The sequence below is a fragment of the Nerophis ophidion genome, linkage group LG08 (assembly GCF_033978795.1).
Source record: "Nerophis ophidion isolate RoL-2023_Sa linkage group LG08, RoL_Noph_v1.0, whole genome shotgun sequence".
Classification (NCBI taxonomy): domain Eukaryota; kingdom Metazoa; phylum Chordata; class Actinopteri; order Syngnathiformes; family Syngnathidae; genus Nerophis; species Nerophis ophidion.
The window spans coordinates 66,881,636-66,895,161 of NC_084618.1; the positions used below are offsets into that span (position 1 = coordinate 66,881,636).

The 13,526-nt window shown below is 39.1% G+C and overlaps 1 protein-coding gene across 1 annotated transcript in view; it reads left to right on the forward strand.

Moving 5' to 3' along the window:
• The window catches only part of slc4a1b (solute carrier family 4 member 1b (Diego blood group)), a 28,571-nt gene extending 18,650 nt beyond the window's left edge, over nt 1-9,921 (forward strand). The window contains exons 11-18 of the mRNA XM_061909504.1: nt 725-919; nt 994-1,242; nt 5,849-5,938; nt 6,759-6,925; nt 6,994-7,235; nt 9,113-9,282; nt 9,346-9,519; nt 9,609-9,921. Coding sequence (XP_061765488.1) covers nt 725-919; nt 994-1,242; nt 5,849-5,938; nt 6,759-6,925; nt 6,994-7,235; nt 9,113-9,282; nt 9,346-9,519; nt 9,609-9,689 — 1,368 coding nt within the window. The 3' untranslated portion in view covers nt 9,690-9,921. The remainder of the gene's footprint in view (nt 1-724; nt 920-993; nt 1,243-5,848; nt 5,939-6,758; nt 6,926-6,993; nt 7,236-9,112; nt 9,283-9,345; nt 9,520-9,608) is intronic.
• The last annotated feature ends 3,605 nt before the right edge of the window (nt 9,922-13,526 follow it).

Below are 13,526 nucleotides of genomic sequence, written 5' to 3' on the forward strand. Positions count from 1 at the left end.
GCATTGGGCTAACAAAATTTGTCTGGAGGCCAAATACATGTACATATTTTATTAATATGATGGATATATAATCAATATAATGGATACTAAGACTATGTGAAAGGTTTACTTCTACCTTGTTTACTTCCGTAATGACCTTCTTAAAGTTTTGTAATCAATCAGAAATAACAAGCAGCTAAATGGCGCCAAACATGAATAAGTGTGGAGAGTGTTTTGCATTTTTCCCATCATTTACTCATTTAAATGGGTGTAATTTTGAAATTTGTTTAAGGTGTTTTGACATTTTTCATAATATCCACGATGTAAGTGAGCAGGTTGTGTTATGTGTGACTATGTGTGTTGAATTTTATGTTGGTTCCTTTTTTTTTTTTTGCACAATGACTAGGGGAGGTTGTTTGTTATATGGCATATAAATAACTGCTGTGCTGTTATTTTAGATTTACTTCCAAGGGTCATTGATCTGATTTACTCAAAAAGTCTATAATATGTCAGCTGATATGTTGCTTTCAAAGAAATTCCTGGCATTTAAGAAAAATGTGAAAGCACTCTGCAGTGCAATGCTTTGTTGTTTTATTCTTTACAATCTTGTCTATTTGCTGCAGAGGTCCATAATGTCGATGCCCTCAGTCCTTACTTAAATGAAATTTGTTGCATTCCTGTTGAATGCGATGTGGTTTTTACAGTTTTAATTGTCACAAAATTCTTTGCGTGCCCTTTTATACAGTTCTGCAAGTCTCAGGACATTGAGTACATTGTCGGGAGAGTGTGGGTGGGCGTGTGGCTGGTCATCATCGTGGTGGTCATCGTGGCCTGCGAGGGAAGCTTCCTGGTGCGCTTCATCTCCCGATTCACCCAGGAGATATTCTCCATCCTCATCTCCATCATCTTTATCTACGAAACCTTCGCTAAGCTGGCGAGGGTAATCATTTCTTCACCCCTCATTTGTACCATACGTTTGAACGGATTAAAAATACAATAACTCTCCCACTGCAGATCTTCAAGGCCCACCCGCTAATGCTGAACTACGAACATCTGAACGCATCAATTGAAAACCCCTGGGGCCCGAAGGTGGAACAGACAATAATTTACGACAACACCACCGGCAACACCACTATTATCGTCAACACTATCAAGCCGCCTTACCCCAACACGGCGCTGCTGTCCATGTGCCTCATGCTTGGCTGTTTCTTTATCGCATACTTTCTGCGCCAGTTCAAGAACGGCACGTTTCTGCCTGGAAAAGTAAGTATAACCTCAGAATCATGTCTTTGTTAAGGGATGTTCTAACAAATTACTGCCATTTTTATCAGCATGCAATAAAATGAATAAATAAATGATAAAAACTAACTGTAAAAAAAATTAAAAATATCAAGTCCTGAACATTGATCTGAAACACTGGAAAAATATAATTTGCTGCCTGTCCATGTTCCTTAATTTAGACTTTACCACAGAATATAATCAGTTAAAACCTCAGAAATATATAAATACAGATTTGTCTCAATCCTTATCCCAACCATACTTTGTCTCCTAAAACTTTTTTTTTAATGCACACTTTAGTTGTGTCCTTGGGTTTTAATTCTATCATGTTACCCTAACAATTTTAACCCCTCTGAAAATGTTTAAATATTCCACAAGTAACATGATACAAAAGTTGCATCATTCCTCAGTCATATAACTTGGTACTTGACACGGGACACATTATAGCTGTTAGCATGTTAACATGAGCATACTAACTTTTATTGTTAATTTTGCAGGTGTACACCTCAGAGTGATATAACTTGGCAATAGACACATGCTAACTGTTTGCATGCTAACGTTTTCCCCCCTGATCATGTCACATATTTTGTTCATAGATGCTATCTGGCCAGTGCACTGCCTTATAGCATTTCAGTTCAGCTTTTCAGCAATGACATGCAATTTCTCCCGAAATTGCATATTGTAGTTTGTAAGCAGGTTCACTCATATATTTGTTGACCTACAAACTACTGTTCAATTATGAGATGGGCTTCACATTTCAGCACAGTCCTGTTTCCTTTTGATTTTTTTATTTTTATTTAATTGTTTATCAAATCACTGAAAATATGCTTAAAGTCACAAGGATTTTAGCATGATGACATGTGGCTAATTTTCATGTATTTGACAATTCAATGCTAAAATCTCAATCCTGAGTCATCTTTGATGTAGGAACTTTGTTTACACAAAAGTAATGTTGCCTGAGCTCAGACTATGCACTTTTAAGGTCAATGTGTGTATTATCAGATTTAGAGTTAAAAAGAGACAGAAATTTAAGTTTTAATTTAAGAAACCATTGAAATGATGCTGAAAATGGTACCTATGATGATTTTAATCTACATTTAAATACTTCCTTGTGGTGTAGATAATATGTTTTGGACATGCTTTGGTGTAAACATGCGTACATTTTATAAGTCTGTCTGCAAGACTTTCAACAGTGGAGGTGTTCCCGGATTGCAAATGAAACCACGCCCCACCCTCTCTAAAAGTATCATAATTTAGCTTTTATACAGTTTAATGAACTATATTGAAGATGTCACCGCTGTTTTATTTCCGGACACGTTCAAAATAAATTTAATAAACTTTACATATTCACCCAGTCACAAAAGTAGGTACACTAGCACTTTCTCCATGCGATTCAGACTCTACATGAAAAAAGTTTTTTTTTTTAGCAGCACATTAGTGCTATTAAGCTCATGCCAATTTTAGATAAAAAATAAGATTTGTATCTTACCTTTTTTGTGTTTCCTCATGGCCTGAATGAAACGGAGTAGAAAGAGCCCCACACCCTCTGCCTAAAGAATGATATTATGATTTTTTTTTTATACATTTAAAACACTTCCTTGCGGTCTACATCAGTGGTTCTCAAATGGGGGTATGCGTATCCCTGGGGGTACTTGAAGATATGCCAAGGGGTACGTGAGACTTTTTTTAAATATTCTAAAAATAGCAACAATTAAAAAGTCCTTTATGAATATATTTATTGAATAATACTTCAACAAAATATGAATTTAAGTTCATAAACTGTGAAAAGAAATGCAACAATGCAATATTCAGTGTTGACAGATAGATTTTTTGTGGACATGTTCCATAAATATTGATGTTAAAGATTTTTTTTTTGTCAAGAAATGTTTAGAATGAAGTTCATGAATCCAGATGGATCTCTAATGCAATTACCAAAGAGGGCCCTTTAAGTTGATGATTACTTCTATGTGTAAAAATCTTTATATATAATTGAATCACTTGTTTATTTTTCAACAAGTTTTTAGTTATATTTTTTCCAAATAGTTCAAGAAAGACAACTAAAAATGAGCAATATTTTGCACTGTTGTACAATTTAATACATCAGAAACTGATGACATAGTGCTGTATTTTACTTCTTTATCTCTTTTTTTCAACCAAAAATGCTTTGTTCTGATTAGGGGGTACTTGAATTAAAAAAATGTTCACAGGGGTACATCGCTGAAAAAAGGTTGAGAACCACTGGTCTACATACATGTAATGGTGGTTCTTTGGTCCAAATGCTGCAAAAAGTATGTTTTACACACCACCTTCAAAGCAAAGATCCTTCTACCATATATGGATAATCTGCAAAAGTCACACTTCGGAAAAACATCACAAATTGGCCAAATTCCGAACAATTGGTTTGGATGAAGTATGAAGGAAAGCAAGGTTGTTTTATAATTATCTTCATCATCTCGCCAGGCACAAGACATGAACACAACATTGAGAACTTGTTGAATTAGGTCCTGACATTGAGCAACTCAGACATAACATTGAAACAACATGCTTTTTGACGACGTTTAATCAATGTTGAGTTGAGACGTTGATTTCACAATTGAAATTTGGTCATTTCCCAACCAACAATGTGGACCCAATGTTAGACACCCAGGTTGTCTCAGTTTACAAATACAACTATTTTGCAACATTGATAGGGTGAGAAGCTCTGTCATCCGAGAGGAGTTCAAAGTAAAGCCGCTGCTCCTCCAAATCGAGAGGAACCAAATGAGGTGGTTCGAGCATCTTGTCAGGATGTCACCCGGATGCCTCCCTGGGGAGGTGTTTAGGGCACGTCCGACCGGTGGGAGGCCACGAGGAAGACCAAGGACACGTTGGGAAGACTATGTCTCCCGGCTGGCCTGGGAATGCCTCGGGATCCCCCGGGAGGAGCTGGACGAACTGGCTGGGGAGAGGGAAGTCTGGGCTTCTCTGTTTAGGCTGCTGCCCCCGTGATCCGACCTTGGATAAGTGGAAGAAAATGGATGGATGGATGGGGTTTTAAAGTAAGTTTCACAAGATAAATATGTATAATCAACGTTGTATTAATTTCTTGTGCCTGCTGAGATGCCTCCATGGTAGGATATCAAATTTGTGGGACTTATGCAGGTTCCAAATACACAAAAACGGGTACCAATAGGTAAGAAAAGTCGATCCCCTTTACTGTCTAAATAAGAAAATCCACCTTACTCTTAGGTCACAATGGAGCCAAACTGCATAAACCCGCAAATAGAGCCATTCAAAACTGCCTGCAAGCTCACGCCAAAATACATGAATCTTGGGATTTAATTGATTGATTATTATTATGTTTAAACCACTATGGACTGGACTCTCACAATATTATGCTAGATCCACTCGACGTCCCCCTGGGGCGGTCCCCACATCTGCGGTCCCCTCCAAGGTTTCTCTTTGTCCCATTGGGTTGAGTTTTTCCATGCCTTGATGTGGGATATGAGCCAAGGATGTCGTTGTGGCTTGTACAACCTAGTCAGTGGCCTAGTGCAGTGGTTCTCGAATGGGGGTACGCGTACCCCTGGGGGTACTTGAAGGTTTGCCAAGGGGTACGTGAGATTTTTCTAAAATATTCTAAAAATAGCAACAATTCAAAAATCCTTTATAAATATATATATTGAATAATACTTCAACAAAATATGAATGTAAGTTTATAAACTGTGAAAAGAAATGCAACAATGCAATATTCAGTGTTGACAGCTGGATTTTTTTGTGGACATGTTCCATAAATATTGATGTTAAAGATTTCTCTTTTTGTGAAGAAATGTTTAGAATTAGGTTCATGAATCCAGATGGATCTCTATTACAATCCACAAAGAGGGCACTTTAAGTTGATGATTACTTCTATGTGTAGAAAACTTTATTTATAATGGAATCACTTGTTTATTTCTAAACAAGTTTTTACTTATTTTTATATCGTTTTTTCCAAATAGTTCAAGACCACTACAAATGAGCAATATTTTGGACTGTTATACAATTTAATAAATCGGAAACTGATGACATAGTGCTGTATTTTACTTCTTTATCTCTTTTTTTCAACCAAAAATGCTTTGATCTGATTAGGGGGTACTTGAATTAAAAAAAATGTTCACAGGGGGTGCATCACTGAAAAAAGGTTGAGAACCACTGGCCTAGTGGTTAGAGTGTCCTACCTGAGATCGGTAGGTCGTGAGTTCAAATCCCGGCTGAGTCATACCAAAGACTACAAAAATGGGACCCATTGCCTCCCTGCTTGGCACTCAGCATTAAGGGTTGGAATTGGGGGTTAAATCACCAAAGATTATTCCCGGGCGCGGTACCAATGCTGCCCACTGCTCTCCTCACCTCCAAGGGGGTGATCAAGGGTGATGGGTCATATGCAGAGAATAATTCCGCCACATCTTGTGTGTGTGACAATCATTGGTAACTTTGAGACACTCTTGATCTAGGGCTATATAAGTAAACATTGATTGATTGATTGATGATTTATATCCAACATTGTCAGAAAAGACACAATTCACCCGATCCCCTTTAAGTTGTGACTCACTACACTGAATTGCTCTTACAGGTCCGACGTTTGATGGGTGACTTTGGTGTTCCCATCGCTATTTTCCTTATGATTGTCTTGGATTACTGTGTCGAGGACACCTACACGCAGGTTAGCTAACAACGTATTATATATCCAACCTCATATAATGATGGCCTCCGTTCCAATGAAGACCTTGATTAGTTGCCTCTGTGTTGGAAAGAGAAACACATTAGCATGGTCTAATGGCAGGGGTGTCAAACGTACGGCCCGAGGGGCGTATCAGGCCCACAAACAGGTTTTATCCGGCCTGCAGTCTGAGTTTGCTAAGTACAAAGATGTAACTGCAATTTTTGAATGGAAGAAACTGCTGTTCTAAATGTCTCCAGTGGATGTTGCAATAGCAATTATTTGTATCTTTGTAGAGGATGCTGTATATGTACAAATTAAACCACATGATGTTAGTACATCATTCGAGGGAAATGATCAAACTGCATAAATAACATCCTGTAATTTGATTTTGATTTAATTTCTTTATCTTGATACATTGAAAATTAACACTAATGAGTTGACTGATGAATATATCATATCATTTATGATATAAATAACGATAAATAAACGTGGAATACTACTAACAGCAACATTTAAGTGTAAAAAAAACAACAGCATTATGAGTTGTACAATTTCAGAATGTGCTTGTTCTATTTTTAAACAAAGAAAACAATCTGAAGTTGTCTTTATTTTTTTTAGTTATCGTGCCGTGATGTTACCAGTCCGGCCCACTTGGGAGTAGATTTTTCTCCATGTGGCCCTTGATCTAAAATGAGTTTGACACACCTGTCTTATGGCCTTGCCGCAAGAATAGTACAAACCTGAATAGTACAGTGCACCTCTTGTCTAAATCAACAATATGCCTCAAATACAGACTAAATCCAATTGACTGTATGTGTAGAAACTAGTGGTCCCTAAAGGTCTGATGGTGTCCAATCCGGCCAAAAGAGGCTGGCTCATCAATCCATTTGGAGAGCACACTCCCTTCCCCGTGTGGATGATGTTTGCATGTTGTGTCCCGGCCTTGCTCGTCTTCATCCTCATCTTTCTGGAGTCTCAAATCACAACGTATGTCCACACTATCCCTATAAAGCGCAACGATGCAGGTGCACCTATAACGATGTGTCCCCCGCCAGCTTGATCGTGAGCAAACCCGAGAGGAAGATGGTGAAAGGCTCCGGGTTCCACTTTGACCTCCTGGTCCTGGTGGGAATGGGTGGCATCGGCGCCATATTCGGCGTGCCATGGCTCAGCGCTGCCACCGTGCGCTCCGTCACGCACGCCAACGCCCTCACGGTCATGAGCAAAGGACCCAAACCTGTAATCGAGAGAGTGCTGGAGCAGAGGGTTAGCGGCATCGTGGTGGCGCTGCTGGTTGGTAGGTACTAGGCACCTGTACCAGTAAATTATCAAGTTAATTTGTGTTTGTATTAGGGTTGTACGGTGTACCGGTATTAGTATAGTACCGCGATACTAATGAATCATATTCGGTACTATACCGCCTCTGAAAAGTACCGGTCCGACACCCCCCTGTGCCCCTGTCGTCGTCATGTCGTGTCATTGCTGGTTTACGAGCAGACGAGCATGTTCCGCAGTGCACAATCACAGAGTACTTACAAGAAGACAGTGTTTAGACAGAAAAAGGGAGAAGGGACGCATTTTGGCTTAAAAACCAACGAGAAAGGTGAAGCTATAACACTGAAACGTCCACCGGAAGAGGTGCTTTAAGACCTCGCAGCCCCCAGTCGGCAGTGTTTTAGCTACTTCTAAATCACTAATCCTCGTGTCCATGGCGACAAATAAAGTACGTTTCTTACAAGTATCATCCCTGCAGGACGAGGAATAGCAAAACATGCTTCACTACACACCGTAGCTCACCGGCATCAAAATGTAAGCAAACGCCATGGGTGGATCTACACCTAACATCCACTGTAATGATATCAAGTATAATAGCGTATCTAGTCGATAATACTATGATTACATCAATATTTTTTGGCATCACATCTTCTTTCGTTTTTTTAAAATGTATATTATGTTTATAAACTCAGGAAATATGTCCCTGAACACATGAAGACTTTAAATATGACCAATGTATGATCCTGTAACGACTTGGTATCGGATTGGTACCCAAATTTGTGGTATCATCCAAAACTAATGTAAAGTACCAAACAACAGAAGAATAAGTGATTTTTACATTTTAACAGAAGTGTACATAGAACATGTTAAAAGAGAAAGTAAGCAGATATTAACAGTAAATGAAAAAGTAGATTAATAATTCATTTTCTGCCACTTGTCCTTAATATTTTTGACAAAATAATAGAATGGGAAATGACACAATTTGTTACTGCATACAGTGGGGCAAAAAAGTATTTAGTCAGCCACGGATTGTGCAAGTTCTCCCACTTAAATTGATGACAGAGGTCTGTACTTTTCATCATAGGTACACTTCAACTGTGAGAGACAGAATATGAAAAAAAAATCCAGGAATTCACATTGTAGGAATTTTAAAGAATTTATTTGTAAATTATGGTGGAAAATAAGTATTTGGGCAACCATTCCAAGCTCTCACTGATGGAAGGAGGTTTTGAACTCAAAATCTCACGATACATGGCCCCATTCATTCTTTACTTAACACGGATCAATCATCCTGTCCCCTTAGCAGAAAAACAGCCCCAAAGCATGATGTTTCCACCCCCATGCTTCACAGTAGGTATGGTGTTCTTGGGATGCAACTCAGTATTATTCTTCTTCCAAACACGACGAGTTGAGTTTATACCAAAAAGTTCTATTTTGGTTTAATCTGACCACATGACATTCTCCCAATCCTCTGCTGTATCATCCATGCATCCATTTTGGTATAAACTCAACTTGTCGTGTTTGGAGGAAGAAGAATACTGAGTTGCATCCCAAGAACACCACACCTACTGTGAAGCATGGGGGTGGAAACATCATGCTTTGGGGCTGTTTTTCTGCTAAGGAGACAGGACGATTGATCCGTGTTAACTTACTACTAAAAGACAAGTTGTCTAGTATGTTCTCTATTTAATTTAAGGACAAACTTGCAATAAGAAACATATTTTTAATGTACTGCACAATTTTTTTGTTAAAATAAAGCCAATAATGCATTTTTTTGTCGTCCCCTTTATTTAGAAAAGTACCGAAAAGTATGTAAATAATTTTGGTACCAGTATCGGTACCAAAATATTGGTATTGGGACAACACTAGTTTGTATACAATTTGTATGTTTGTGTCAAGGTTTCTCCATTCTGATGGAGCCCATCCTTAAGATGATCCCCATGTCAGCCTTGTTCGGGATCTTTCTCTACATGGGAGTTACATCGCTAAACGGCATCCAGCTGTGGGACCGTATGCTGCTTCTCTTGATCCCTAAGAAATACCATCCAAATGAGCCGTACGCCACCAGGGTAAGAGTCTCCATAGACATCTCTGCAAAAGGTTCAGGGTTTAATGCAACAATTGTTAAACAGGTGAGCACCAGCAGAATGCACCTGTTCACGGCAATCCAAATCGTGTTCCTTGCTCTTCTGTGGATCATCAAGTCCAGTCCGGCATCTCTCGCACTTCCATTCATTCTCATCCTCACAATTCCCTTACGCATGATAATGACCGGGCGTCTCTTCACTGAGGTGGAGATGAAATGCGTAAGTACATTTTGGATATGCACTCTTTTTTTGGCAACCAACATTTACGTCAATGTTTTGTTATTTTTTTTGTTTTTTGTTTTTTGTAGTTGGATGCTGATGACGCTAAAGTGACATTTGAGGAAGAGCCGGGACAAGATGTGTACTGGGAAACACAGATGCCATTGTAGACAACCACAATTTAATAAAATATATGTTATCATATTTAAATATGAAACAAAGGAACTTTTGCTAAAGATGTTTTTCCTTTGTGAAATGGAGCTAGACTATTTTTTATTAGCCATTGTAATTTCTATACAGTCAATGTTTTAATGTTGTATATTAGTAGTATAATCTATTGATTACAATACTGAAAAAAACCATAATAAAAAAAGACATGTGATGTCTTGTTTTTTAAACATTCATCCATCCATTCATTCACTTTCTACCGCTTGACCCACTCAGGGTCACGGGATGTGCTGAAGCCTATCCCAGCTGCACTTGGGCAAAAGGCGGGGTGCCCCCTGGACAACTTGCCACCTCATCGCAGGGCCAACACGGTGGTCCCGTTTACACTGCACACCAAATCAGATTTTTTTTTTTATATATATACATCCACTTTCATTTACTTTCATGTAAAAAAACACACATTTTAAGGTGAGTTTTATTTCATTTTGTAGTAAGAAGCGATCCCCTGCGGGTCAACTTCCTTTGTTTTTACTTTATCAAAGTGTGCATGCAAGTGACGTTGATGCCACATTGGGGCCTGTGCATGTTTACACTGCAGTGTGATAAAAATCACATTTTACTTGTAGTGTAAACTGTAAAAAATATAATCTAAAAAAAAATCCGATTTGGGCCACGTTGGCCTGCAGTGTAAACGTAGTCATACCGACAACATTTACACATGAGGGCCAATTTTGTGTTGTCAATCAGCCAATCCCCAGGTGCATGTCTTTGGATGTCAGAGGAAACTGGAGAACCTGGAGAGAAACCAGTTCACTTCATTTAATGTAATTCTACACATGCTCTCCAGATTACATGTGTGCATTAACCAAGATTAACAGTTTTCATTTTAACATGTCCAAAAAGGAGGGAACCAAAGCAGTCATAAGGAGAACATGCAAACTCCACACAGAAAGACCCTAAGCCCAGGGATCGAACCCAGGTCTCTCATATTGTGAGGCACACGCACTATGCCACCCTGCTGCCAATTTATATATATATATATATATATATATATATACAGTGTGTGTGTATATATATATATATAATACAATATATATATTGTATATAATATATATCATATTATATATAATATATGATATATATTATATATACATATACATATATCATATATTATGTATATACATATATATATATAAGTATATTTATACAGTGGGGCAAAAAAGTATTTAGTCAGCCACCGATTGTGCAAGTTCTCCCACTTAAAATGATGACAGAGGTCTGTAATTTTCATCATCGGTACACTTCAATTCTGAGAGACAGAATTTGAAAAAAAAATCCAGGAATTCACATTGTAGGAATTGTAAAGAATGTATTTGTAAATTATGGTGGAAAATAAGTATTTGGTCAATAAAAAAAATTCAACTCAATACTTTGTAATATAACCTTTGTTTGCAATAACAGAGGTCAAACGATTACTATAGGTCTTTACCAGGTTTGCACACACAGTAGCTGGTATTTTGGCCCATTCCTCCATGCAAATCTTCTCCAGAGCATTGATGTTTTGGGGCTGTCGCCAAGCCACACGGACTTTCAACTCCTTCCACAGATTTTCTATGGGGTTGAGGTCTGGAGACTGGCTAGGCCACTCCAGGACTTTCAAATGCTTCTTACGGAGCCACTCCTTCGTTGCCCGGGCGGTGTGTTTGGGATCATTGTCATGCTGGAAGACCCAGCCACGTTTCATCTTCAAAGCTCTCACTGAAGGTTTTGGCTCAAAATCTCACGATACATGGCCTCATTCATTCTTTCCTTAACACGGATCAATCGTCCTGTCCCCTTAGCAGAAAAACAGCCCCAAAGCATGATGTTCCCACCCCCATGCTTCACAGTAGGTGTGGTGTTCTTGGGATGCAACTCAGTATTCTTCTTCCTCCAAACACGACGAGTTAAGTTTGTACCAAAAAGTTCTATTTTGGTTTCATCTGACCACATGACATTCTCACAATCCTCTGCTGTATCATCCATGTGCTCTCCGGCAAAATTCAGACGGGCCTGGCCATGCACTGGCTTAAGCAGGGGGACACGTCTGACACTGCAGGATTTGATTCCCTGTCGGCGTAGTGTGTTACTGATGGTAACCTTTGTTACTTTGGTCCCAGCTCTCTGCAGGTCATTTACCAGGTCCCATGTGGTTCTGGGATTTTTGCTCACCGTTCTCATGATCATTTTGACCCCACGGGATGAGATCTTGTATGGAGCCCCAGATTGAGGGAGATTATCAGTGGTCTTGTATGTCTTCCGTATTCTGATACGTTATTGCTCCCACAGTTGAGTTTTTCACACCAAGCTGCTTGCCTATTGTAGATTTACTCTTCCCAGTCTGGTGCAGGTCTACAATTCTTTTCCTGGTGTCCTCCGGCAGCTCTTTGGTCTTGGCCATAGTGGAGTTTGGAGTCTGACTATTTGAGGCTGTGCACAGGTGTCTTTTATACAGATAACGAGTTCAAAAAGGTTATATTAATACAGGTAACGAGTGAGGGACAGAAGAGCTTCTTAAAGAAGAAGTTACAGGTCTGTGAGAGCCAGAGATATTCTTTGTTTGAAGTGACCAAATACTTATTTTCCACCATAATTTACAAATAAATTCTTTAAAAATCCTACAATGTGAATTCCTGGATTTTTTTTTTCACATTCTGTCTCTCACAGTTGATCTCTCATCATTTTAAGTGGGAGAACTTGCACAATTGGTGGCTGACTAAATACTTTTTTTGACCCACTGTATATATATGATATATATATACATATATATATCACATATTATATATACACATATATATATCATATATATATAAGTATATATTATATATAATAAATTATGTATTATATATAATATATGATATATTATAATATATATCATATATTATATATATAAATATATATATGATATATATATACGGTAAGTATATATTATATACAGTGGGGCAAAAAAGTATTTAGTCAGCCACCGATTGAAAGTTTCCCCACTTAAAATTATCAATCAATCAATCAATCAATCAACGTTTATTTATATAGCCCCAAATCACAAATGTCTCAAAGGACTGCACAAATCATTACGACTACAACATCCTCGGAAGAACCCACAAAAGGGCAAGGAAAACTCACACCCAGTGGGCAGGGAGAATTCACATCCAGTGGGACGCCAGTGACAATGCTGACTATGAGAAACCTTGGAGAGGACCTCAGATGTGGGCAACCCCAGCCCCGCCCCCCCCCCCCCCCCCCTCTAGGGGACCGAAAGCAATGGATGTCGAGCGGGTCTAACATGATACTGTGAAAGTTCAATCCATAGTGGCTCCAACACAGCCGCGAGAGTTCAGTTCAAGCGGATCCAAGACAGCAGCGAGAGTCCCGTCCACAGGAAACCATCTCAAGCGGATCAGCAGCGTAGAGATGTCCCCTACCGATACAGGCGAGCGGTCCATCCTGGGTCCCGACGAGCGGTCCATCCTGGGTCTCGACTCTGGACAGCCAGTACTTCATCCATGGTCATCGGACCGGACCCCCTCCACAAGGGAGGGGGGGACATAGGAGAGAGAAAAGAAGCAGCAGATCAACTGGTCTAAAAAGGAGGTCTATTTAAAGGCTAGAGTATACAGATGAGTTTTAAGGTGAGACTTAAATGCTTCTACTGAGGTAGCATCTCGAACTGTTACCGGGAGGGCATTCCAGAGTACTGGAGCCCGAACGGAAAACGCTCTATAGCCCGCAGACTTTTTTTGGGCTCTAAGAATCACTAATAAGCCGGAGTCTTTTGACATTATGACAGAGGTCTGTAATTT